Raw genomic sequence first — 25,344 nt, 5'->3', positions numbered from 1 at the left:
TATAGGTGGCAGCTGGACCAGGAGGCAGGAACTTTGCCAGAGAAATCTCTTCTGGACTCGGGGCCAGGCCGAGGTGGCCACACGGTCCCGCATCCTGGAAGAGCAGGGTCGGACACTTTCTGGGAGCCGCTGCGGAAGGTAGGTGGACAGCTTCCTGATTTCACCCTGAAGGAAGGGGCGGGGGGACACTGCTGCTGGTGAACCTCCTCTTTGTAAGAAGCATTTCCTTCCCAGCTGCGGGTGGTTCCCGGGACAGCCTTGGTGTCCCAGATGCCGGGAGGAGCCCCGTTAGTTACGGGATTTGGATGAAACCTCACCGAACCTGTAAGTCGGCCTGGGGAGGTGCTTGTGGCAGACTCAGGCCGGGAGTTCGTGAAGCCACCGCCGGAGTTCAGACAGAGGCAGGGTGGCCTAGTGGGTGGGTCTGAGGACGTGGTTTGTAAAGGGGCGTTCAGACTCCAGACCGAGTAGAGTAGTGTTGACGCACCATGTCGGCACTTGCGGACCAAGCGCAGAGCCCTTACATCACAACACTGCAAAGCCTGCCTCTTTTTCGGGTTTGTTTTGTTCTAAAGAATTTATTTATTGGACAGAGAGAGAGAGCGCGTGTGCGCACAGCAGGTGGAGTGGTAGGGAGAGGGAGAAGCAGACCCCCCACCCTACAGAGAGGCAGGGAGCCCGCCGTGGGGCTCCATCCCAGACCCTGGGATCATGACCCCAGCCGAAGGCAGACGCTCAACCACCGAGTCACCCTGACCCGCGTGTTCTTCCATGCGTCCTTCCCAAGCGTTCCCGTTGCTCAGATGATCTCTCAGAGAGGGGTGCTGAACGTGCCGGGTGGCTTGGGGTAAAGACTCTGACCTGAGTTTTCATTTCTCTTCCTGCAAAGTGCCGGGAGCAGGGGCGCCTGGGGGCTCAGTGAGTTAAAGCCTCTGCCTGCGGCTCAGGTCATGATCTCAGGGTCCTGGGTCTCTGCTGGGCGGGGGGGTAGCCTGCTTCCTCCCCTCTCTCTGCCCGCCTCTCTGCCGACTTGTGATCTGTCTGTCAATTAAATAAATAAAATCTTTAAAAAGAAACGCAGGGAGCAGCTGCCACCCCCGAGCCCTGCTACGAGCGGAGACGGGATTCTTCAGGTGCCCAGCAGGACCGTGCGCGGGGGATGGTCTCCTCTGGCAGGTCCGGAGCGGCCTGGTCTCGGGTCACACACGCAGGGGCAGCGACCGGCCCGCGCTCAGCTCCCTTCCTGCGCCCGCCGCGGTTCATGGGTCTGCGTTTCCGATGGGCGGAAAGGTTCGCACAAGTAACCCCCCACTTAAAACCACGTTAAAAGGTGCAGTTTCGCGGCCTTTGAGCATTCCCGGCGGGACTTCCGGACCGGGGGCCGCGGTCCGTCCCGCTGCGCGCGAGCGCGGGGCTCCGCGGACTTCCCGCAGCCCTAACGCTCGCTGGGGCCTGCGCTGGGCAGCGCTGCGGGGAGCGGCAGGCGCTGCCGCGGCGCCCACGGGCCCGGCTCTCGCGAGCGGAGGCCCGCGCCCGCCCCCGCCCCCGGAGGACGGCGCCGAGCGGCCCGCAGCAGCGCGACGACTGCGCGGACCGAGCCGGGGCCCGACTTAAATGCTCCGGGCGCGGCGGCTCCAGCCAATCGGCGCCCGCTGCGGCCTCCGGCGCGCTCCTGATAGGGTCTGGCGTCAGTCCGTCAGGGGGCGGGCCGAGGCGGAGGGCGGAGGCGAGACCTGGCCAATCGGCGCCTGCTGCGGCTCGCTGGGCGCTCCCGGTAGGCCCCTGCGCCCGTCAGTCAGGCGGGCTCGGGGGGGCGGGTCCGCGGCGGCGGCGGCGGCTGGGCGGGCGCGCAGTTCCGGGCGCGCGGCGACCGTTGGTGAGTGGCGCTGTGGGGGTCGCGGGTCGCGGGTCGCGGGTCGCGGGTCGCGGGGGGGCGGGGCCGGGGCGGCGGGCGCGCGCTGCGCCGGGGAGTCGGGGCCGGGGCCGGCGCGCGGGGTCGCCGCCCCGCGGGCCCGAGGGGATCTCGGAGCCGGGCCGCCCGGAAACCGAAAGTCGCAGCGCGGCCGGCGCTGGAAAGTTCGCGAACGCCCGCGGCGCCCACGGCGGCTCCGGCCCGGGTGCGCAGGGGTCGCGGCCTGGGGCCGGCGCGCCGCACGCCCCGCGCCCCTGACCCGGCCCCCGGCGGGGCTGCTGACCTGGTGCGGGGACCCGGCCCTGCGCCCGCGGGGCTCGCCTGGCCGCCCCGTTCCCGCCCCCGCGCGCCCTCGCCCTTCTCTGCCCCTCGGGTGCCCCGCCCCACCCAGCTCCTGCGGGGCCTGGAGGCCCGTCTGGGTCCGTGGCGCTGCCCGGGACCCTCGAGCACCCGCGGGCTGGACGCCGAGCGGGGCGCGGGGGGCGTCCTTCTGCTCCGGCCGGAGTGCTTCCGAGCGCCGCTGTGTTCGCGCCCTCCGACGGCCCCCGCAGCCCGCGGCGAGCAGGGAGCGCTCGGACTGCGTTCCGAGGTCGCGCGTGTCGTGCCCGCGTCCTGACCGCCGGGCAGCCGGAGGGGGACCCGGGATGAACGCGGGGAGGGAGAGCGAGCTCCCTGAGGGCCCCGGGCGGTTGGAGAGCTGTGCGTCCCTGCGGTCCCGATCACCTGCGACGTCCCGGGTCCGTCTCAGCCCCAGGCATCCTGCTGTCCCTCGGGGAAGGAGGGGTGTCCCGTGTGTCAGTGGGAGCCAGGTGAGCGTCCCGAGGCGGGTGGTGAGGACGCGGAGGTGGCCTTGGGCACCGGGGTCCAGATCCTGCCGTGGGGCGACCTGGAGCAGCCTGTTCGGGCGTCGGTGGCAGTGGAGAGCCCAGGACAGCAGCTGACACCCTGCGCGGAGCCGGGCAGCTCACCGGGGGCTGGGAGTGGGTGGGCCGTGGCCTGTGTCCGCTCAGTGGGGCTTTAGGTGGCCGTCTCAGCCAGCCTCGCGGTGTTGGCCGCACAAGTGCAGTACGGCTTCGCTTCAGCCCTTCGCGAGCTCCAGAGACCGTCACTGCTTCTGGCGGTGGCTTCTCCACGCCGCGCATCTGGGCAGCCCCTCTCCCTGGGTGCTTGGTTCCCAGAAGAAAGCCCAGCCCCTGAGGCCCTGGCTCCTGAAGGCATGCACTGGCGCTTAGGGGCTCTGTGCAGGCCCTTTTTTTCTTTTGGTAACGTTTATTTATTTGAGAGCGAGACAGTGTGGAGCAGGGGTGGGGTGGGGCAGGAGAGAGTCTCCAGCAGACTCCCCGCTGTCAGAGCCTGACCCAGGGCTCAGTCGATCCAACGACCCTCAGGTCATGACCTGAGTCAAAAGCAAGAGTCCACACCCCCCACCCCAGGGCGCTCCTGGTGTAGCCCTTTTGGCTACAGGTGCTTCCCGACATGGCTAGTCTGTGCCACGTATCCTTCCGGTGCCCCGCAGTGTCACGGATCGGTGTCCTGTGGCCCCATTGTGCTGTGTGGTGCCAGCCCACCCCTACCTCGGCGTCCTCAGCACCAGGCACGGCGCAGGGCAGGAGCCTGTGAAGACCGGTGCGGCGGGAGGTCGGGGTGAAGGCTGTGTGTGCCTCCGTGCCGCTCTGCCGTGCTGGCTCCCTCAGGGGGGTGGGGGGGCTCCGAGCCCAGCGGGCTTTCAGCTGGGGGTTCTCTCAAGTGGGTTTTAAATTTCCTGAGGCGGTAAATGTAGACACCATTTCTTTGGGGACCTGAAGGAGTGGGTTACAGCAGTGCTTGTAATTTGGGGACTAGAGCACAGGACTCAGCCATGGTCACTTGTTCCTGGGGAAAGCATCGTCTCCAGGAAGATGAAGGCCTTTTCGGTGCGTGTTTTGAGAGTCAGATCTTGGAAACTTCCAGCCCCCGTCCTCCCAGCGGCATGATCGGTGCACCAGCAGGACGCCACAGATGGGGAGAGGCGAGGGCCAGCAGGTCCAGAGAAGAGAATCCGGGGAGAGTCACCCGCAGACTGTACATGTGATGCCAGGAATGCGGTGCGCACCTGTCTTCGCTGCGTGCTGGAGTCCACGCCTGTGCTTGGGGCGCTGTTCTCCGTGCGCTGGGTCTGCTCCCTCGTGGAGAGGAGTGGGGACCGCTCTCTCGGGGGCTGGCCCTTGTATTCACAGGGAAGACATGCCACGGTGTCACCACAGTCTCCTGCCCCTGGACAGAGGGCCTGAGCCCAGGAGGGGCATGCAAGAGGCAGACTCCGCGGAAACCGTCCAGGGTCTGCGCAGGAACAGGCTTGAGGCCACGTTCCCGGCGGGGACCTGGGGGCATTGGAGCCCGGGGTCTCATGACATGCTTGTGGCTTAGGAAGGCGAGAACTCAGCAGGGCTGGGGGTAGGGAGTAGGATAGGAGGTGCCTCGGGCTGGCTCATGCGGGATCAAGGATCGAGGTGCCCCATTTGGACTGGTGTGGAGGAGAGGCGGGACTAATGGACAGAGGCGTCCATGGAGGAGCGGCCAGTCGGGGAGACATGGCCTGGGTCTCTCCTGCCCTCCCAGTCCCTACCTGCTGGTGCCTAGCTTACATTCTAGAAGAGACCAGCCTGTGCGGCGCGGGTTTCCTGGCCGCTGAGAGGGAAGGCCTTGTGGAGGAAGCCCAGCCCTCGGACCGGCAGGGCGGTGGGCGGAACCATGGGGCAGGCCCCTCTGGCTGCCGGGAGGGCCGGTCACGGGGGTGGTGGCCAGGGTCTGGCCATAGCAGTGTGCTCCGATTCCAGGTGTTGGGGCGAGTGCTGCAGGATTCACTGACACGCTCCGGTGGGTGGGTGAGAGACAGCGGTCTCAGAGAATGTGGCTGCAGCAGCCGAAGGCGGGGGTGCTTCTTGGCTGAGATGGGGGCCCAGCTGTGGAGGGGGCGGGGGGAAGTGCGGGCACTGATACCTAGAGGTCAGGGGGAGGGGCAGGGGAGCAGGGCAGTCACCTGGGCCAGGAGGACTGGAGAGTCGCTGCACCATGACCAACAGATCACCCTGTCCCTACCGAGAGCCCCGGTCTTGAACCACAGACGCTGAGCTTCAGGGTGGCAGTTGCGTGAAGACGCGTGAGCCCACACCTGGACCAGAAGCACCCGCACGGCGCTGGCTTGCGATGCCGATGCGGTAGTAGGAGCAGGTGTTGGCCGTGAAGTTGGTACCGGGCTGCTCTCTGGCAGTACGCCGAGCCTGGAAAAACGTGAACTACAGTAGAAACTTATAATTTTACAGTGGATTTCCAGTCCCGGCGGAGGGGGCGGGTCTTGGGCTTCCCCTGCTGATTGGAGCTCTTGAGCACTGCCTCGGCGGGCTTCTCGGCCGGGTTCGGACCTGGGTGTGGGCAGCTGAAGTGGGACGTGGAATCTTGGTGTCGTACAAAGTGGAGCTGTCAGTGGGCACGTGAACTTGGAGAGCTCGGTCCCTGGCATTCGGGTGTCATCGGCTGAGGGTTGAACCCGCGTGTCTGCTGGCGGCATGGTGATACCCCCCTTCCTGCCCGGCAGCCAGGCACCCCCGTGGCTCATCTGTTATGAGTTTGGGCAGCGCCTGGTTGTGGGAAGGAGAACCTGTCTCTCGGGGACCCACGCCACTGCCCTGTGCTCATGCCCCAGGCTGGAATGGCAGGGCAGCTGCCCTGTGGCCTCCGGCTCAGCTGGCGGTTTCTCACAGGGACGCCCCTTTCCCTGGGTCCTTGTGCTCCGCACCCAGACAGGACCTGAGCTTGTCCAGGGGCTGGATGCCCCCCGCTCTCTGGGGGGCTTCTTCCAGGTCAGAACCTGGTTTTCAGGTTGCTCTGCCATTTTCAATATTACGAGACAAGGTTGTTTTGGAGAGGATTCGGGATTTATTAGGGACTTAAGGCCCTTTTAGACTCTTTGAGAATAGAAATCCCATCTTTATAAAAATTTTTTTTTGAAGTTGAGGTATATGTGTGACAAAATGTGTGAGCCCTACGGACACGGCGAGAGGTGCGCGCTCAGCCGTGTGTACGGGCACTTCTGGCGCCCCAAGAGGCTCCCTCTTGGTCCCGTTGGTTGGTGTGGAGGCCCTGACCCCCTGAATGGAAAATGGCTGTTTCTCTACTCATGGTCCTTCTGACACCAGATATGTGGTTCCTGGGACCCCATCCGTGGGCTCCGTGGTTTCTGGAGCGGCTCAGGGAACTCCCGCAAACACGGATTCAGGAAATTGCTGATGGGACAGACACACAGGGTGAGGCGTGGGGCGGGGACGCGAGCTTCCGTGCTCTCCAGCACACCGCCTCTCAGCACCGTGACCGTCCCCAGCCCGGGAGCTCTGAGCCTCACTCTTCAGGGCATTCGGGGGCTCGGTCACAAGAGCAGGATTGATTAAACTATTGGTCGTTGGTAATGAGGTCAGGCTCCAGCCCCTCACCCTCCCTGGCCTTGGGGTGGGGGTGGGCATACAAGGGGCTTATGAATAACAGAGAGGCCCCCCCTCCCTGTGGCTCAGGAAATCCCAGGGGTTTTAGGAGCTTTGTGCCAGGAACAGGGAAGAGGACGGAGTATCTGGCAGGGTACAGCCCCATGCCGCCCAAGGGGATTGCCTCCGGCTTCTGCTGTCCCAGGGTCAAGCTTCGGGTAACTGGAACCGTTCTGGAAGTACTGTTTTGTGTCTGGTAGAAATGCTCTTTTTTTTTTTTTTTTTTTAAAGATTTTATTTATTTACTTGACAGAGATCACAAGTCGGCAGAGAGGCAGGCAGAGAGAGGGGGAAGCAGGCTCCCTGAGCAGAGAGCCCGATGCGGGGCTCGATCCCAGGACCCTGAGATCATGACCCAAGCCGAAGGCAGCGGCCTAACCCACTGAGCCACCCAGGTGCCCCTAGAAATGTCCTTTTAACCAAACAGAAATCTGTTCGTTGTAGGAGCTTCGTGCACTCATGTCTGCAGCCTGGTGTGAGGGAACGAGTGAGTGTGAACTCCAGGACACGCGAGTCAGAGTGCTTGTTCCCGCGTGCCCGCAAGCCGCTGCAAATGGGGCAGGTCATAGCGCACTTCCCCGGAAGAGGATTTGGAAGCTTGACGGGACCAGTAGGGTGTTCTGGTTTTAGGTTGGGTTGCTGTCGACTCCTGCACGCGGTAGCTGCCCCCCCCACCCGCCTGCCCGGGCCTGTGTCCGTGCGGCGGGCCGTGCTGCTCATCCAGGGAGGCCCCCAGGCCCACGGCATTTCAGATGGTTGGGCGAGGGCAGACCACCTAGACGTTCCGAGGTTCAGGGTCAGAGACAGGGAAGTCTTCTGGGGCTGAGGCGAGCATCGCAGCGGGACTTACCGTGGTGACGGCCTTCAAGGTGTTACTTTTTCTTTTTTGTAATTTTTGTCAGAGAGAGCACAAGCAGGGGAAGCGCAGGGAGCCCGATGTGGGGCTCGATTCCAGGACCCTGGGATCATGACCTGAGCCGAAGGCAAACGCTTAACCTACTGAGCCACCCAGGTGCCCCTCAAAGTGTCACATTTTGGAACAACGCTTTAGAGTTTTCAGGATGTCTTTCATTGCAGTTCTCGAAAGTTCAGATGTGTTTACGAATGAGATTTGAACAACACGTTTAGGGACGGAAGCTGGGAACCCCGCAGGCACAGCATGGGCGGCGCTGGGACCCCTGGGCCAGTGTGAGGTGTGGCCAGGCTCCTCGGGCTCTCCAGGGCCGCTTCTCCACGTTCAGAGCAGGAGCACAGAGCATCACCGTGTCCGCCAGCCGGGGCCACTGAGCAGCCCATGTTGGTGAGGTCCTGGAGGCCTGGCTGCGCGCCGTGTGGTCTTTTACCTTCCTCATCACTCAGAGAAAGAGGCCATTCGTGTGGTTCTTCTAGAGCTCGCGGGAGTCCGTTGGTGGTCAGTGCAGTGAGTTCAGCCGGCCAGAGAGCCGGCCCGGCTTCCAGCGGATGGAACGCCCACGCCGAAGCGGGAGGCCCCGACTCCCGGCGCTGAGGGCGGCGGCTCATGCGGTTTCACGAGAGAAAAGCGTCACCATAGCTCTTGTACCCTGTCATGATGGGGTTCGTTTCTCTCTTACTTTGTCCGTCCGTGTGAAACACGGCTGTGAGTCTGGAGTCCTTCTCATGTGTTCTGTTTCGCTTGTCGAGTTGAACATGAAACAGGCGTGAAGTGTCTCATTGCTGTGGTTGGTGTTACTTAAAGGTAAAAGTCTCCGTCTAACGTAGTCCGTAGAGCAATGACCGTCAGATTGTTGATGGGTCCTGAAATCGGTTTCGTAGCGTGCCCCGAAGAAAGGCGGGACACGCGGGATGTCTCCCCTGAGAGTAAGTGCACGTGGACGAGTCCTTTGTTTGCTCAGTGCTTGTCACACAAACGTGCCCTTGAAGACTGTGGGCTGAGGACGTCCTCCACCTCGGTCGCCCTGGCCAGCACCATGCGTGCACCGGTGAGCTCTCAGGCTCTTGGGTTAGCTTTTCCACCAGAGGGCCTGTTGCTGGTACCTTCTAGTGCCCACGCATGTGTCCTAACGGCTGGAAAGAATGACTTCCCCCAGTCGTCAAAGGGACTGATGGATGGTGCGGGGGCCCAGACACACCCACACATGCTGACGGCGTGTGACCAGCGCGAGGGGCTCTTGGCGTCCTGCTGAGCGGCCGTGGGTACCCTCCCGCCCCCTGGTCTGTCCAGTGGTTGGAGGAGTAAAGGCGGGTTACAGAGCTGGAACATGTGTGCTCTCGCTTGCCACCCCGGGCAGGCCTCACAGACCCAGAAGCCTTCACTGGAAGGGAGTTTGCCCAGTAGACGGGAGACAGGGCCACACTGTCACTGCTTCCTGTGCTGTCCGGACAGCTCAGGACAATGAAGACAGACTTACAGGCGTAGGAAAGAGGCCTGTTCTTTCAGAACGTCCCGGTTTGAAAGTTGGCGTGTCCCCATGCACATGTGAGAAGACAGGGATGTGTTTCCGGGGGCATTTGGGGAAGGAAGCTGCTGGGAGCGTTGGCGGTGGGGCTGGGCAGCTCGGAGTGAGCACGGATTCACGCCAGGGTTGCTGGGTCCTCGTGCTTTTCTCAGGGTCGGCGGGGCCAGTTGATTTTGAAATACTGGACGTTGGACAGTGTGTCCCGTGGAAGGCCGTAGATGTCTGTCCCTTTTCCAGCGCGTGCGTCCTAGCTGCTTTGCCCTGGTGGCCTTGCCAAGGCCTGGGGGCTAGCAAAGGGCAGCTCCCAAGGGAGAGGGACCTTGCTGACGGTGGCCAGAGAGCAGAGCAGTGGTGCCAGGCGGGCTGCGTGCCTCCTCTCGGGGGTGACATTGGAGAAGCCGACGTCTAGGGTGGCTGCCTCCTGGCTGCTGCCTCGGACCGAGCACGGGCAGGTCAGGATTTCCTGCCGGGCTGACTGCGGGATGTTTGGGCTAGTCAGGAAGGCACAGGCGTCAAGGACTGCGGATGGCCGGTGTTGGCGGGAAGGTGGCATCCGGCACTCGCTCTGCCCATGGGTCACAGCGGAGTGGGCCGGGTGACCTTGAGGGCGGCCGGTGGGTCTGGAGGCTCCGGGTGGGCGTGCTGAGCCTCGGGCCCGTGTGTGCGGCGGTTGGGCCGGCGGCTCCTGGTTCCTGCAGAGTGCTGGGTGCCGCTCCTCCCTCCACCGCCGTTCAGCCCGGACCCCTCACTGCCGGGCAGGGCTGTTGCCCCACAGTTGGGGCCCGTCCGAGGACCCCCGCCCCGCCGTGACCTGCTCTCTGTTCTTCTGCAGGGCGCGGTGGTGCGCGGCTCTCATGGCTGCAGCCGGCGCGACCCCTCCCGGCTCCCTAGACCTGTTGCAGCCCGGCTTCTCCAAGACCCTCCTGGGGACCAAGCCGGAGGACAAGTACCTGTGCTCGGCCTGCAGGAACGTGCTGCGCAGGCCTTTCCAGGCACAGTGCGGCCACCGCTACTGCTCCTCCTGTCTGACCAGCATCCTCAGGTACGGCGGGGCGCCTGCACGTGTGCTCCGGGGCTGTCCCTGAGGGCAGAGGCGCGGGCTCATGACAGCGTGAAGTCCGGGACCGGGGAGGCGGGGCTGCCTGGTAACTGGGCACTGCGGCCGCGGGGAGCGACATACACACTGATCCCGGCCGCCTCCTGTGGGTCGCGTGGGCGCAGGACCGCTCACCGGCCCCCGACTGGCACGGGCATTTGCACGGGCTGCGCCGCTCTAGTGGGTGGACACGTACGCAGGAGCCCCTGGCGGCCGCTCTGAGCGGCCCGTGGACGCAGGGGTGGGCGCAGAGAGCCCCGGTGTCTGCAGGGGAGGGGGTCTCGCGGTCGGAGGGTGCGGGTCGTCCCCCCAGCTCAGAGATCTTCAGCGCGGAGCCTGTGTACGAGCTCGCGAGGGGACGAGGGCCGGGCGGGAAGGCGAGAACACAGCGGGGACTGCGCGTGGCCGGAGACGCCCGCGCCCTCTGCGTCGTGTGACGGCCGGCCTTCCCCTTTGCTCGCTAGCTCCGGGCCTCAGAACTGCGCCGCCTGCGTTCACGAGGGCATATATGAGGAAGGCGTCTCGATTTTGGAAAGCGGTTCGGTAAGTGAAAAGTCTTCGAGAAAAAAACATCAAAGTGAACAGAAAATGTTCTGGTGTTTTTCTAACACCCCCGAGGGCCGCGTGGTGCCAGAACCGCTGGGATGCGGCCCTCCCAGCCACGGTCACGTCCAGAGCTGGGAGCGGCCGCGCCAGAGGCGTCTGGGGCCTGGGCCTCGGCCTGGGAGCCTCGCTGTCCGGTGGCGGGGTCGGCGGCGGGCCTCTGGGAGGAGGAGGCCTGACCCTCGGAACGCTTTCCTCAGGCCTTCCCAGACAACGCTGCGCGCAGGGAGGTGGAGAGCCTGCCGGCTGTCTGTCCCAGTGACGGCTGCACCTGGACGGGGACCCTTAAAGAGTATGAGGTGGGTGTCCCCTGTGCGGCCTCCGAGCCTGAGCCCCACCCCCAGAGCAGTCGTGCGGGGCCTGCACGGGCCCGCTGGGGAGCCCGTGGCTGCTCGCCGTCCAAACGCAGGGTCTCACGGGGGTCGTGCCTCAGGGGAAGATTTTCATGGCCGGGCCCAGTTGTCCGCTCGGCGGGATGCCATGGCAGGGTGGCTGCAAGGGGACAGAGGTCATGCTGGCTCTGAGGGCACCGTGGCCACATCTTCCGGAACATGCAGGAAAAGAGCTTTTTTGCTTGGTGGGTTCTTTCTGGGTGTTTTCAGACAAGGGCTTTCTTACTTAGAACCGCGTGGACGTTGGGAGTGGCAGGAGGATCCCGCATGTTCCGTCTGTGGCCACAGAGAGGCCCTGGCCAGTGACAGGGCAGCGGCTGGTGTGCCCGTGTCAGTGGGCAGGGCGGGCTTGCGTCCCCGCGTCAGTGTGCGTGGCAGCTGGCGGGCAGACCGGCGCAGCCGCCGTGGCTCGCTGCTGTGGCTATCCCCGCTTTGTAACTAGCGCGGCTCTGACGGTCGCCCGTACGCAGACGGCATGGTAGCCGGGTGTCCTCCACCTGAGGAGGAGACGAACCGTATTTGGTCCGTCCACACTGTGGACCAGTATTCAGTCATACAAAGGAAGGAGAGAAATCCTAACATGGGTGGACTCGGAGGCTATTGTGCTCAGTGACGTGAGCCCGTCCTAGACGGTTGGTCCTGTGGGAGCCACTCCTGCGAGGGCCCCAGAGCAGCAAAACCCAGAGAGGCAGGAGGGGGCAGGGCGACCACCAGGGCGGGAGTCCAGGAGTCGTGGCGAGTGGCGGGTTGGCCTCTCGCGGTGGGCAGCCCTGTTGGTGAGGCCGGATGGGCTGTTGGTGTGGAACCCTGGCTCTCCAAAGCTCAGGCACACTTCTGCCCCAGGCCCTGGGATAGCCCCTGTCATAGGGCGGACACTGGGCACTGCGTCGTGATGGTGGTGGAGGGCCCGTTGGGGCTGGAAGTGGGACCTGAGCTTCTAGCAGGCTTCTCCCTTCCGGCTCCCGGCCTGTGTGCCGAACTTCCCTTGTTTTCTTCTGTTTTAAAGATTTTATTTATGTATTTGACAGAGATCACAAGTAGGCAGAGAGGCAGGCAGAGAGAGGAGGAAGCAGGTTTCCCGCCGAGCAGGGAGCCCGATGCCGGACTCGATCCCAGGACCCTGGGACCGTGACCTGAACCAAAGGCAGCGGCTTCACCCACTGAGCCCCCCAGGCGCCCCTTCCCTTGTTCCCTTGACCAGTCAGACTCCCTGGTCTCCGGGCTGTAAGCCATGTGTTTCCAGACAGCAGCTTGGCTGTGTCTAGGGAGGAGGCTCTGGTGGGGCAGGCTAAGAGATGCACTTTCCGTCTGGCGGGCACCTGGGTCTTCAAAGTGGAGCAGCTCTGGGCCCCCCACGCCCTTTCTGGTGCCTCCCAGACTCCCAGGATTGAGACCCAGAGGCCCCCGGGTTGCGTCATGCAGGCAGAGGTTCTGCTCAGCAGAAGGGGCAGCTCTGACTGCCCGGGGGTGTCCGGAGAGGAGACCGTGGGTTTGTGGATCTCTCTTGGGGGGGGTGGAGAGCCTGAGCAGGCTCTGGTGCTTGGGTGGGTATAGGAGGCCCTGTGGGGCATAGGGAGTGGGCACGGGGAGCTGTGCTACCTTCTGCAGGGACCCAGAGACGCCCTGGGCACAGGTGGAATCACCCCCACCTTCGAGTCTGAGAGGCTGGTTTCTGCTGCCTCCAGGCCCATAGTGTGGGCGGGTGGTGGCTTCGTGGGCCTTGGGCATCGGGCCAGGGACCGCAGCCAGCCTGTGGGCTCGGCCACGGCTCTGCAGGCATGTAGGCTGGAAAGTCCCTGGCTGGCCCGGAGAGCCCCGGAAAGTCCCTGAGAGGGTGGGTTTGGTCATGTGGGAGGGCGGGCGCTGCTCTGGGACGCTAGGCCTGGCCCTTTGGTAAAACCTGTCCTTGGCTGTGAACGTCACAGGCCTGAGTGAGATCAAGGCCTCCACGTACACCCGCCCTCCACTCCGAGCCAACCTGGCTGCCCTTGGCGGAGCTCGAACTCGTGGTGGCGTTGTGAAATGCTGGTGCCGTGGCTGAGCTGTTCACAAGTTCCCGGTTAGCCTTTGAATGAGATTTTCCTTTGCAACAGTGTCTGATGTTTTCTAAGAAGGCAGTGACTTCAATCTCCAGTTCGGGTCAGAGACGTCTGTGGAGCGCCTGCCAAGTGCCAAAGGTGGCCCCGAGTGGGCGCAGGCCTATGGTGGCGGCGCGGGAGGGCCTGGCCGGTCGGGGAAAGGCTCTCCGCAGAAGCGCCGGAGAGGGACACAGGTCCCTGGAGGCCACAGTTGAAAGGCGAGGCCGGGGCAGGCGTGCTCCGTCCCCCCACACGTGCCAGCAGACTCCGAGGCGTCACAGCGCTGCTTGCGGAGGCAGCTGGAATTCTGCTGGAACAAATACCGATTTCTCCAGGGTGTGCTTCTCTCTGATGCCACGAGGGTGGGGTGCCCCGCACCTGCTCCGAGGCAGTCCTGGGGTGACAGATGTGCACGTGTCCAAGGTCGGACCCGCTACGGATGGCAATCCGCAGAGGGCTGTGCCCCTTGCCCGTCTCGCTGGTGCCAGCTCGCTCTGTTGGGGGCACCCCCGCAGCGATCCCCAGGTGTCCTGCCGTGCGGTCAGCGTCCTTAACTAACTCCGAGCAGCCTGTCTGCGGGTATCGTATTCCGTCTCGTGAGCCGTGATCACTTCTGGGACTCCTCCCGGGTGCATTGTGACTGTTACGAAGTTGGCGTAGCCCAGACGCTGCCTACCGTTGGTTCACGGGGGCCTGCGTGGCGTCCGTCTGCCACAGCCCTGGGGATCCTGGGGGTTTGGCGAAGGTGGGCTCTGCTGCAGTGCAGGTGGGTTGCGGGGGCTAGGCCACGTCGGCCGGGAGCCAGGCTGAGGTGACTGCGTGGGGCTGGCCCTCTGCTGGGCCATCGTGCGGCACGGCGTGTCCTAGCCAGCCAGCCTGGTGTGCAGCCTTCCTACAGCGGGACTTCGCGTGGCAGCCTGTGGGATGCTCAGTTGGGCTGCGGCGGCTAACCAGGGAGGCCTGCTGGGAGCGTGGATCTGGTCTGGAGTGTGTCCCCGTGGGAGGGGAGAGGACGGGTGCCTGCTCCAGGAGCTTGTGGCATGGGCGCTTGCGAGGAGGTGTGGGCCCCACCAGACGTGTCCCTGGAGTTCACTCGTGACTTCTGCTCCCTCTGTAAGTGCTGGGCTTTTGCCCCAACAGCCAAGCCTGTGGCACAGGTTGGAGACATGGCCAGCATGTTCTCCGCCCCGGAACAGCACGTCTCTGGCACCCCCTGCTTCTTTCAAATGCGCCACGACCAAGCTTGCTGGGGAAGCCCTGAAGACCCAGTCCCCCGGGAGGGCATCGCGCCCCGTGGCTGCTCCAGCCCAGAGCTCTGTGCAGATGCTGAGCCCACAGTGGAGGGCTTCCTCCTGCTCTGGGCCAGTCCAGGACTTTCCTCTCACAGTGATCTCGCCTCCTTCCCTAGCAGGCTCCTCGTCGCCCCCAGTGTGCCCTAGTGTGTCCTGCCTAAAACTTCTTATGTGGTGCCGAGTGAGGTCGTCCCGGCACAGAAGGACCCATTCTGTGTGTGAGCAGAAACTCGCTGGAGGACGGAGGCATCGGACCCACAGATGCGGGGGTTCGGGGCAGGGTGGGGCCGGGCACAGGGTTCAGTGGGACAGAGTCCAGTGTGGGCCGAAGACCTTGTTCTGCGGACAAACGGAGGGGACAGTGCCCCACAGCGGGAATGTGATTGGCGCCCTTAGAAGCAGTTAAGATGGTAAACTTCATGTCGTGTATGGTTTACCACGATGAAAGTCCCGAACAGCAAACAAACCTGGAGCCCCCGTTCCTCTGCCCTGTGCCCCTCTGCTGTTCCCCTTCCTGGCAGACTTGCCACGGGCCTGCAGGCTGTGCGGGACCGTGGGCTCCGGGCCCTGCAGGGCCGGCCTGGGACAGGCCTCGGGTCCTTGCCCCTGCCCTGCCCCACCTTTGGCGCCGACCCCCCCGCCCCGGCCATGTCCCGCTGTCACTCAGGAAGGCCGGCAGCTGAGGTTCAGCCGGGTTCCCGCACCCACCTGCGTGGTTCTGCGGCTCCAGAGGGGCAGCGCCTGCCCAACCTCCTCCCTCTACCTCTGCCGCGCCTCCCCGCACGTTCCTCCCCGGGGCAGGCGGCTGGAGGGCCCCAGGCTGGGCCTGGCCTCCCGCAGCCACCACACGCCCTCCCCGTGCACGCTGCCTGTGCGGGCTGTCAGAGAGGGACGTGGCACGAGCTGCGGGCTCCCGGTCCTTCGCTGCTCGGTCTGGCCGCGTGGCCTGTCTTTCCAGCACGTAGACTCTCGTCACTCCCGGGCCTCTGGTCCACTTAGAAGCGGCCCTGCTCTAGGCCCTCCACCCGGGGCATGGGCTCTGCCGCCCGTGGAGCGCCCTCTGCTCCTGCTCTCTGCACCCCACGCCGTCGCTGCCCTCAGCGGCCCCTCTCGCTATCTGGACCGTGGTCCTCTTGTCCTCGAGTGTCACTCCGGAGCATCCCCAGGGAGGAATGCTGTGGGGTATCCCGTGGGCGGGGTGCCGACAGCTAGACTTGAGTCCTCCTCGCCTCTGACCTGGAGCACAAGTCCTGCAGCGGATGAGATCCGGGCACGCGGGGCGGCACCCCTCACCTGGCACCTGTGGGGTCGGCACAGGTCCCAGTGGGCCTCAGCAGGGTGGCCATCTCCGAACGCACATGGGGCCCGGTGATGGCGGCCTGTAGTGTCCCCTGTGCGCCGTGTTGACGCTTTGCTGCCTTTGTTGCCAGAGCTGCCATGAAGGACACTGCCCGTTCATGCTGACCGAGTGCCCGGCGTGCAAGGGCCTGGTTCGCCTTGGGGAGAAGGAGCGTCACTCGGAGCACGAGTGCCCGGAGAGAAGCCTCAGCTGCCGGCACTGCCGGGCGCCCTGCTGCTGGGCGGACATGAAGGTGAGGGTGCCCGGCCCCGTGGGGCCGTCACCGCACCGCTGCGCCGCGCCCTGCGCTGCTGTGGCCAGTTTGGCGCTTCGGCTGCGTGCCCCCAGCCCTTCCCTCCCAGCCACGAGGTAGAAGGTTCTGGGTGGGGAACTGGGTTGGGGATGAAGGCAGAGCGAACGCGTTTTAAAAAGCTGTTTGAGTGTAGCAGGTTGCACCCGTACGGCGGCCGTGCAAGGGCCACACCGCCCTCACTCGCCCGTGTCCGTGTCCGTGCGTCCCAGGCTGCGTCAGGGTCCCCACGCTTACCGCATGGGTCCCAGGCTTTGTGTCATTCTCTCTCAAAATTCTTGAGTCTCTGGAGAGCTGTGCGCGCTGCTGTCATTTCCGAGTCTTCCTGGCGACTCGCCGCCTTCCCGCCTCACTCGGTGTCCGCGTTCAGTGACGTCTTTGGCGCCTGTCCCCACACTGCTTCTCGATGACGTGTCTACAAGGTCTTTTCATCTGTAATGGTGTTCTGGGGGTGTCTTTCTTTTCTTTTCTGCCTATTTGTTGTAATAGCTGGGCTGTAGTGTTGGCCGATGGCGTCCCCGGGGTCCCCTGCTGCGTTCCTCAGTCCCCTCATCTGGAGCCATCTGTGTGGAGGCCTCCTGAGGGCCAGACTGCCTTGGGGCGCCTTGGGGGGGCTCCCGGAGGCATTCCCGCCCCCGCAGGGCCGTGGCCTGTCCTGCTGGCCTTGCTCCTCGGGGCCAGAGAGGCCACTGGCACCCTCCATGGCCCGGTTTCGGGGTGACCAGCAGCAGTGTCCCCCCGAGGCACCACCGGTGGCTTGTCCTTCCTGTGGTGTCCTGGAGCTGCCAGATGAGGGGGCGGCTCTGACCTCCGGTGCTTCTGAGCGCCTGCAGGACCCACCCCATTGGGGGTCTCAGGAGCTGCTGCCCCAGAATGCGGCCATGAGTCGGTACGGGTGACCTCATGCGCGCCTTGGCCCCCATCTGCTGTCTTTCAGGCGCATCACGAAGTCTGTCCCAAGTTCCCCTTGACGTGCGACGGCTGTGGCAAGAAGAAGATCCCACGGGAGAAAGTAAGCGGCTTCCTGGGACCGGGGCTGGGGGAGCATGTGCTTGTGCCCATGGTGTGGGGCTCTGACCTGGCCCCAACGGGGAAGTGTCGGCTTGTGGTGAGAGCGTTGGGTCACCTGTGGGCCATTGTGTTGTCACGCGGAGGCGGAAGTGACCCAGCCTGAGAGAAACGACACATGCCCCAGACCCTGTCCCAGCGCCTCCCCCGGCGCCACTGTCCGTCTACGTCTAGAACACCTCAGTGGCCGGGGTGGGGACTCTGCTTTTGTTTTTAATTTGGTCTTCTTGAGAGAGAGCGTGAGCACGGGGCAGGGTCGGGTAAGGGGCAGAGGCAGGGGGACAAGCAGACTCCACGCCGAGCAGGGAGTACGACGTGGGGCCTGAGCTCAGGCCCCGAGGTCATGACCTGAGCCGAAACCCGGAGCCGCTGAGCCACGCCAGCTCCCCTCGCTGTTCCATTTTAAGAGAGGCCGCGTTGTGGGCTCGGACTGGCTGTCGCGGTTACGATTTCTGCCCGATTCCGTGTCAGCGGCCTGACCTGCTGCAGGGCGTCTTGGTCCCTGCTAGTCTCAGCCTGGGGGGCGTGTTGGTGCTGGCGCCCCGGACGCAGCCCCTGCGCTGCACACGCCAGCAGTGACGCTGTGCTGGTGGCCGGTCTCCGGCTCCTCTGGCGCTCGTGCGACACGCGGTCGGGCCCCGCGTCTGCAGTCCAGGAGGCGGGCTCTCGGGGGTGCGCCGCCATGCGTCTCTCTGCTTACTGGTCTCTGAGATCGCCCTTCAGGACCCAACGGTCGCGGATGTGGATAAAACGGCTGTGTGGGTCCCGAGTGAGAACTAGGGCAAGTGTGCTGACAGGTCAGAGCCCAGGTCCCAGCCCCAGCAGTGGGTGGGGTGACACCTCGGGGCTTGCCCTGCAACAGCTGAGAAAGACCATCCCCGGAGTTTCCGTTTGTGGTTCTCAGATCACGAATTCGATGGGCCTTTGGGTTAGGGTTCACCTGCATTTCTCCTGCTGGGCACCAGGGACCCCTGGGGATGGCTGCCCGTCTCCTGCGGTGGGGAGAGAATCTTAGTCCCTCTTCTGTCTGCTTCCAGAACTTTGTCAGGTAGCTTGGATCCCGGTCCTTTGTCCTTTTACTTAGTTCGGCGTTCTGTCTGTCATTTGGCACTCGTAGCCCTGATTGTCATTCTAGGCCCCGGAGGATGGAGGCAGACGGACTGTTCTTAAGGGGTCCCGTGGCCGCCTCTTGGCCTTGCCCACCTCAGAGAGCAGCGTCCACCCCGTCTTGGCTGGCAGGAGGGGCCGCTGGCTCCGTGGCCGGCACACGTGCTGTCGCTCTCTCTCTGGCTTCTCCCACCTGTGCTGCTGGGCAGTGCGGTCGTGCGCCGGCGCCAGGCTGGGTCAGTGGTGGGCGTCTGGGCCCTGGCCGGGCCGTCCTCCCTTCTCCCAAGGCCCCGGGCCTCGGACAGCACGCGGCGCTGAGGCCCGAGTGCAGGACCGGGCCGCTGCGGGTGCTCGGCCGCTGGCCACGGTGCAGGTCCCCAGGCCGCACACTCCCCTCCGCACACCTCCCTCTGTTGACGCCCGCAAGCTGCGCGTGTGCGTGCGTGTGCGCGTGTGTGCGCGCGTGTGCGCCTTGGGCTCTCCGACTGGGTCGTCAGAGTCCGTTCGGTGTGAGACGGAAGAGGCCGGGCAGGGAGGGCAAAGGAGAGGCGCTCACGGCGACCTTCCGTGTAGTTCCAGGACCACGTCAGGGCGTGTGGCAAGTGCCGGCTCCCGTGCAGGTTCCACGTCGTCGGCTGCCCCGAGTTGGTGAGTCCCACTGGCCGTGGGTCCGCTGGGGCCTACGGCAGCTCCCTGTCTCCCGAGGGGGGCCCCGCGGAAGCACGCTGGGTGCCCTCTTCCCCAGCGCGGGCCTTGCTGAGCCTCCGGCCTGGCCTCCTGGTCTCCCTCCCACCTCCCCTGAGTCCTCCTCAGCCCTCAGCTGTCCTGGCCTCGGCTCGGGCTCTGCTCCGTCCACTTGTCCTCGTGCTCACTCAGGGCCCCACCTCTGACCACCTCCCTCTGCTGAAACTGCCCCGGGCTTTGTACCTCCCTGATACCTCGTGGGCATCTCAGGCCTCCGCTGCACTCGGACCCCGCACCCCAGCCCTCCCACCTGTCCAAAATGGGCAGCTTGTGTCCCCCCAGGGGTGCCAGCAAAGCCCAGCAGTCAGTGTGGACCTCCCCCGCCTTCTGCGCTGCGTCCGGTCCACCCGGGGAGGTCCGTGCTTCCTGCAGACAGGTCCGGGACCCCACCTGCCTCCCCTGTCTCGGTGGCCTCTGTGGCCCTGGTGGGTCACTGGCCTGGCTGTCCTCACGCACACGGACCTGTTCCCACCCCAGGACCTTGACCTGTCGGCGTCTGTGCTGCTCGCTGAGGCTTCTGCTGGCCTCTACCCTTCTTTCCCCGACTGCTGTGTCCCCGGGGGTGGGAGGTGCAGCCCCGGCTTTCGGAGGGCCTGGGGCACGGCTGGCGCGCTGCTGCCCGCGGACCCCCTGGCAGTCCTTCCGTGGCGGTCGTCGCGGGGCTGCTGTTCTTTGGAGCCCGGACACCTGGTCTCAGGTGCGGCCCCAGGAACGGCCCCTCCCACCGTTCTTTGCATTTGGTGACGTGGCAGAGGTGGTGTTCCCAGCCGTCGCGCTGCCGGCGGCCTGCTGTGGGCCCAGAATGCCGCAGACGCAGGCTTTCTAGCCAGTGGAGCCAGACGTACCCCGAGGCTGAAGGTGGTGTTGGGCTCATTGCTCTGACCCTGACCTCAAGCCCCTAGCCCCGTGTTACGCACGCGCTGCCCCCCCCCACCCCTGGACCGCCAGGGGACCACCTGTCCCAGCACCACTCGGGATGAGCTCTCAGGGCACTGTGTCTCGTGGACTTTGTTGTTCGAGATTATCTAACGTTTTTATTTTTATTATTTTATTGTTTTTAAAATATTTTATTTATTCATTTGATTGACAGCGAGAGCAGGAACACAAGCAGGGGGAGAGGGAGAGGCAGACTCCCCGCTAAGCAGGGAGCCTGATGCGGGGCTCCATCCCAGGACCCTGAGATCGTGACCTGGGCCAAAGGCAGAGGCTTAACCCACTGAGCCACCCAGGTGTCCCTATTTTTATTTTTATTTTTTATTTTATTTTATTTTATTTTTAATTTTTTCAAAGATTTTATTTATTTATTTGACAGACAGAGATCACAGGGAGGCAGAGGAGGAAGCAGGCTCCCCGCTGAGCAGAGAACCTGATGCGGGGCTCGATCCCAGGACCCTGAGATCATGACCTGAGCCGAAGGCAGCGGCTTAACCCACTGAGCTACCCAGGCGCCCCGATTTTTATTTTTTCAAAGATTGATTTGAGAGAGAGCCACGTGCAGGCCTGTGGCAGTGGGGAGGGCCAGGGGAGAGAGACTCTCAAGCAGACTCCGCGTTGAGTGCAGAGCCGGACTCAGGACTTGATCTCACAGCCCTGAGATCGGACCTGAGCCGAGACTCGGAGTCAGACCTTAACCAGCTGAGCCACCCAGACGCCCCTGAGAGTGTGTAACATTTTAAAATTTGGGAACATCTGGGTGACTTAGTTGATGAAACATCTGCCTTCGGCTGGGGTCATGGTCCCAGGGTCCCGGGACCGAGCCCCGCGTCGGGCTCTGCTCCGCGGGGGGTCTTGTTCTTCTGGGCTTTCTCTTCTCCTTTTCTCTCTTCTTTTCTCCCTCTCAAATAAAGTTTAAAAAATGTTTTAATTTTTTTTTTTTTTAAGATTTTATTTATTTGTTTGACAGACAGAGATCACAAGCAGGCAGAGAGGCAGGCAGAGAGAGAGAGGGAAGCAGGCTCCCCGCTGAGCAGAGAGCCCGATGCGGGACTCGATCCCAGGACCCTGAGACCATGACCTGAGCCGAAGGCAGAGGCTGAACCCACTGAGCCCCCCACGCGCCCCTCAAAAAAAATTTTTTTATTTGTTGTGAAGTTTAGGAGAAACTCAGATGCGTGTGATAAAGAATATTGAAGACTTTGGGAAAGGTTAGCTTTACGGGTCTCCTCTCCGCCTGGGCACCTTCTTACACGCGTGTGCTCCTCCCTGTTATGTCAAGTACAAGCAGAGAAGTTACTAGGACGGTCTGTGCTTCAGAAGGTAGCGACTCCAGGTAGCAACAGGTCACACGCGGGGACATGTCCCTGCCCTGCCTCACCTTGCAGCCCGTCCACGGGGCTCGGGCAGGGCTGAGCCCCCGCTTCTGTCCGCAGGTGGAGAGCGAGAAGCAGCCGCAGCACGAGGCCCACTGGCTCCGGGAGCACTTGGCCATGCTGCTGGGCGGCCTCCTGGAGGCCAAGCCCCTCTCTGGGGCAGGAGACCCCTTCCTGAGCCAGAGCGAGATGGGGGGCTGGGAAGCCAGCACGCTGCTCCCCAAGGCTGCGGAGCTGCAGCAGCGGTGTGAGGCCCTGGAGAGGAAGACCGCCACCTTTGAGAACATCGTCTGCGTCCTGAACCGAGAGGTGGAGAGGGTGGCCATGACCGCCGAGGCCTGTGGCCGGCAGCACCGGCTGGACCAGGACAGGATCGAGGCCCTGAGTAACAAGGTGTGGGCCTGCGGTGCTCGGGGCTAGTCCGGGCGGGGTCCGGGGCATCGCGGCGCCTGAGCGGGGATTTCAAGGACGGCCCCTTGCTTTCTAGCACAGCGTTCTTTCTGCTTGTGCCTCCTCTGTTCGTGAGCTCTGCTCACTGGATGGGCCTCACGTGGGCGTCCCAGCGGCTGCTCCGAGGCAGCCTTGTCTCTCTGGCCTGAGGGGGTAGAGGTGGCCGCAGGGCACGGGCCTCGTGGTTGCTGTGGGCGCTGCGAGCGTGTTTCCTGCACTTGAGCTAGGAGCTCTTGACCTTGGGCATAGGTGGGGTTGGGCATCTTGTGGGGACGGAGCTCACTCGAGACAAGCTAAGCCCAGTGAAACCTTGGGGGCCGCTGGGGGCTGCTGTGCTGCCCGAAGCTGGTGGAGAGGTGGGTGTGGGGCACTGCCATCGGCACCTCCCCGCGAGGGGAGCCCCGCCCGCCGGCGCCCGGGAAGCCCCACGCCCTCACAGGGCCCCCGTGCCCCCAGGTGCAGCAGCTGGAGAGGAGCATCGGTCTGAAGGACCTGGCGATGGCGGAGCTGGAGCAGAAGGTCCATGAGATGGAGGCGACCACCTTCGACGGCGTGTTTGTCTGGAAGATCTCCGACTTCGCCAGGAAGCGGCAGGAGGCCGTGGCGGGCCGCACACCCGCCATCTTCTCCCCAGGTGCTGGTCTGGAGTCCGCCTCAGAGCTGCTGCGGTCTGAGACGCCAGCGCCTCCCCGAGAGGGCGAGGGGGCGGGGGGCTGCCTGCGGAGGGCTTCCCCGCGCCTGCCACCGCTCCGCTGGGTCTTCAAGGCTGGAGCCGCGAGCGGGTGCTGGGAGCAGGGGCCTCTGCTCTGCCTTGGCCGCGGTGCTCCGCAGCCCTTCCCGGGGCCGCCGTGCCCCTACGTGCCCGGGCCCCCTGCATAGACCTGACCCCCTCTGACGGAGAGAGCCACACGCGTCTGTTACTCCCGCAGCGCCTTCAGAGCTGCGGGCTTAGCGTGTAGGTCCCTCTCCTGCGGGCGGCCTGGGGCGGGCCGGGGATCGCAGCCCGTAGGCAGGGCTGCTGTGTGGTCCTGCCGCGTCTCCTTGGCCCGTCCGGGACGGAGCACACGCTCTGGCTTCCAGGGGGTGGGGGTGGGGGGCAGACTGTCTGGGCACCGTCCTCTGGGCTCTGGACTCCGGCAGGCCCGTCCTTGCTAGCGCGTTCCCGGAGGAGCAGGGTCACCCCTGCCGACGGGAATCTCTCCCGAACCGAGCTCTGACAGAAGCGGGCCGAGGGCAGGGGGTCAGGCATGCGCCCTGGCTGGAGCCCCCCCTCCCACGCAGCTGGAGCAGAGCCGGGTCCAGCTCCTGGAGGTGCGAGCAGGAAGGCAGGGAGGTCCGCTAGTGGGCGTCTCCGGGCACCCTGCTGGGTGTTGGCCGCGGCCCCTCCAAGCCGGGCTCAGGTCGACCAGCGCCGAGCTTCACGGCTGGTTCACGTGTGGCCGTGGTGGGCTTGCATTTGGGGTTCTTAGAAAGGTTTTCCTAATTAGTTGTTTTTGCTTCGGGACGCTCGTGTCTGTGAGGAGCTAAGCGTCCGGAGTCGGAGGACGGGTACGCGCCCCCAGACCTGGGCGTTTTCTGCGTCTGTGGGTTTCTCAGGGAGCCCTCGGCATGGGGTCACGGGCGCCGTCTCCCCACAGCCTTCTACACGAGCAGGTACGGCTACAAGATGTGTCTGCGCATCTACCTGAACGGAGACGGCACCGGGCGCGGGACACACCTGTCACTCTTCTTCGTGGTGATGAAGGGCCCCCACGACGCGCTCCTACGCTGGCCCTTCAACCAGAAGGTGCGTGAGCCTGTCCCAGCGGCTGTCCTGGGGGCCACGAGGGCAGTGAGGTAGTCAGGACAGGCCCTCGGGCTCTGCCCAGTTGGCTCCCAGGCTTCCCGGCCCCTCGGGGCCAGCGGTTAAAGACGCTGCCTCGGAGTCGGTCCCCGAGGACGGGTACAGCTGGAGAGCCTGTGCCTTTAGGGGTTACGGACGTCTGAGACCCGGAGTCGGCTCCTGGTGGAGGGATTGAAGGTGCCGGCGCCATCGTCCTTTCCGTCCACCACGCTGGGCCGGCCCCGTGGGCTTCCTGGTGGAGGCGGCGCAGCTGTGGCTCCTGACAGACACAAGGACTGTCCCTTCTGGAGGGCAGTGGGTGCTCTGCGAGCTCTTCCGTATGAGAGCCTCTGTCACGTGACTGCGAGTTGGCAAGGCGCCAGCCAGCATGGCTCCGCAGTGTCCCCTGCGGCCTCAGACCCCGGGGCCCGAAGGACAGAAAGTGCCGGAATGGACACCGATCACCCAGACAGGGAGCTGGGGCTGGGTGGGGCGTGACTCGGTGTCGTCCCTGTGCGGCCACTCTCTTCCAGGTGACCTTAATGCTGCTCGACCAGAACAACCGGGAGCACGTGATCGACGCCTTCAGACCCGACGTGACCTCGTCCTCTTTCCGGAGGCCGGTCAGTGACATGAACATCGCCAGCGGCTGCCCCCTCTTCTGCCCCGTCTCCAAGATGGAGGCCAAGAACTCCTACGTGCGCGATGACGCCATCTTCATCAAAGCCATCGTGGACCTGACGGGGCTCTAGCTGCCTCCCCCCGGGGTCAGGTTGGGAGTCAGGGACCGCGGGGCCAGTGGCTCGGTGAGGAGCCACCACGCAGGGCCTGAGCCTCGCAGCAGGTGGGCACCTGCTGTGTTCACGTCCCACTGGGAAGGGGCCGCCCTGGGAGAGGCCGCTCCGCTCAGGCCCCGCGGGGTGGGCTGCAGGCCTGCCAGGAGCTGGCGGAGGGCCGGCCGTGCGGGCGCTCGGGGCAGGGGGAGCCGAAGTCGAGGGGAGCCGGCACCGCGTCCCGGCCCAAGGCCTGGAGAGAAGGGACGTTCTCGGGCCTGGCCGCTACTCTGAGGAGAGGTCCTGCCGTGCAGGCCTGGCCAGGCCAGCGGGCGGGAAGGGCCCTCTGTGTCCTCAGGGCATCCTGTCGGCTGCCCCTGTGGCAAGTGTGGGGTGCGCACTCGGCCCTGCGGCGAGACAGGATGGGTCGGCTGCCCTGTTGGGCTGCGGAGAAGTCGTTATTAAAGTGTTAAATCTCTGGTGTGTGGTGTCCGTCTGCCTCTGGCCTCAGTGGTGGTCACCTCAGGGCTGTCCTGGCCCTCTGCCCTCCTATGGCCCCTCCCCACAAGTCACCAAGTCCTGAGAAATTACGTGGCGTCCGACACAACAGCTCGTTCCCGCGCGCCCTGCTGAAGCCGACTCCTCTCTCCTGGCACGTTCTTTGCTGGCTCCTGGCCTCGGGCCTCCCCGGGGTGCCTCAAGAGCAGGTGCCCGTGTGTCCCCACCATCCACGCAGGGACCTCTGGCTCAGGAAGAGCAGCTTCTTTGGCATTTGCCTCCCCCGAACCAGGACTTGTCCCGACGCCAAGCATGTCCTCCTCCTGGCGCAGGCCTGAACCTCTGTGGGACCTGGGTCAGGGCCTCTGCCCGGTGCCGTGAGGGACCGGGGCAGACTCGGGGTCCTGGCCGGTGGCCGTCTGCACTGTGTGGGGGACCCCCTCGTTTGTTCGCGGGACTGCCTGTTCCAGAGGGCCCGGTCGGGGGCAGCCCGGGCGTCTTTGTGGAGAGCCCATGACACATGCGACCTCGCCTGACCCGACTCACTTCCCTGTGTCGAGAGTTAAAGGGACAGAAAAGCCTGAGGAGGAGGAAGCGAG

General features: G+C 64.5%; 1 protein-coding gene across 7 annotated transcripts; it reads left to right on the top strand.

Annotated features, from left to right (window-relative positions):
* Positions 1-24,728, top strand: TRAF2 (TNF receptor associated factor 2). Of its 7 annotated transcripts, XM_059142527.1 has the most exons (12): positions 1-138; positions 235-324; positions 9,697-9,906; positions 10,425-10,503; positions 10,764-10,862; positions 15,756-15,917; positions 16,912-16,986; positions 18,723-18,797; positions 21,263-21,595; positions 22,109-22,286; positions 23,290-23,438; positions 24,008-24,728. In XM_059142527.1, the coding sequence occupies exons 3-12, from the start codon at positions 9,719-9,721 to the stop codon at positions 24,224-24,226; spliced, it is 1,557 nt and encodes a 518-aa protein (XP_058998510.1). In that variant the 5' UTR covers positions 1-138; positions 235-324; positions 9,697-9,718; the 3' UTR covers positions 24,227-24,728. The 7 variants fall into 7 exon arrangements, with proteins under 7 accessions (XP_058998510.1, XP_058998511.1, XP_058998514.1 ...); XM_059142528.1 differs by lacking the exon at positions 235-324 and having other exon boundaries at positions 7-138; XM_059142524.1 differs by lacking the exons at positions 1-138; positions 235-324 and adding an exon at positions 1,118-1,290.
* The last annotated feature ends 616 nt before the right edge of the window (positions 24,729-25,344 follow it).

The sequence above is a fragment of the Mustela lutreola genome, chromosome 12, assembly GCF_030435805.1.
Source record: "Mustela lutreola isolate mMusLut2 chromosome 12, mMusLut2.pri, whole genome shotgun sequence".
Taxonomy (NCBI): domain Eukaryota; kingdom Metazoa; phylum Chordata; class Mammalia; order Carnivora; family Mustelidae; genus Mustela; species Mustela lutreola.
Note: the sequence above shows the minus strand (reverse complement) of the source record. Positions and strands in the feature narration are given on the sequence as shown.

Bases quoted from the DNA above. Each gene is read 5' to 3' on its own strand.
- TRAF2 (XM_059142524.1), top strand. From the start codon at position 1,160: ATGGTCTCCTCTGGCAGGTCCGGAGCGGCCTGGTCTCGGGTCACACAC. The intron at 10,863-15,755 runs GTGGGTGTCCCC...CTTTGTTGCCAG, and splicing joins GGACCCTTAAAGAGTATGAG to AGCTGCCATGAAGGACACTG. The intron at 15,918-16,911 runs GTGAGGGTGCCC...GCTGTCTTTCAG, and splicing joins GCTGCTGGGCGGACATGAAG to GCGCATCACGAAGTCTGTCC.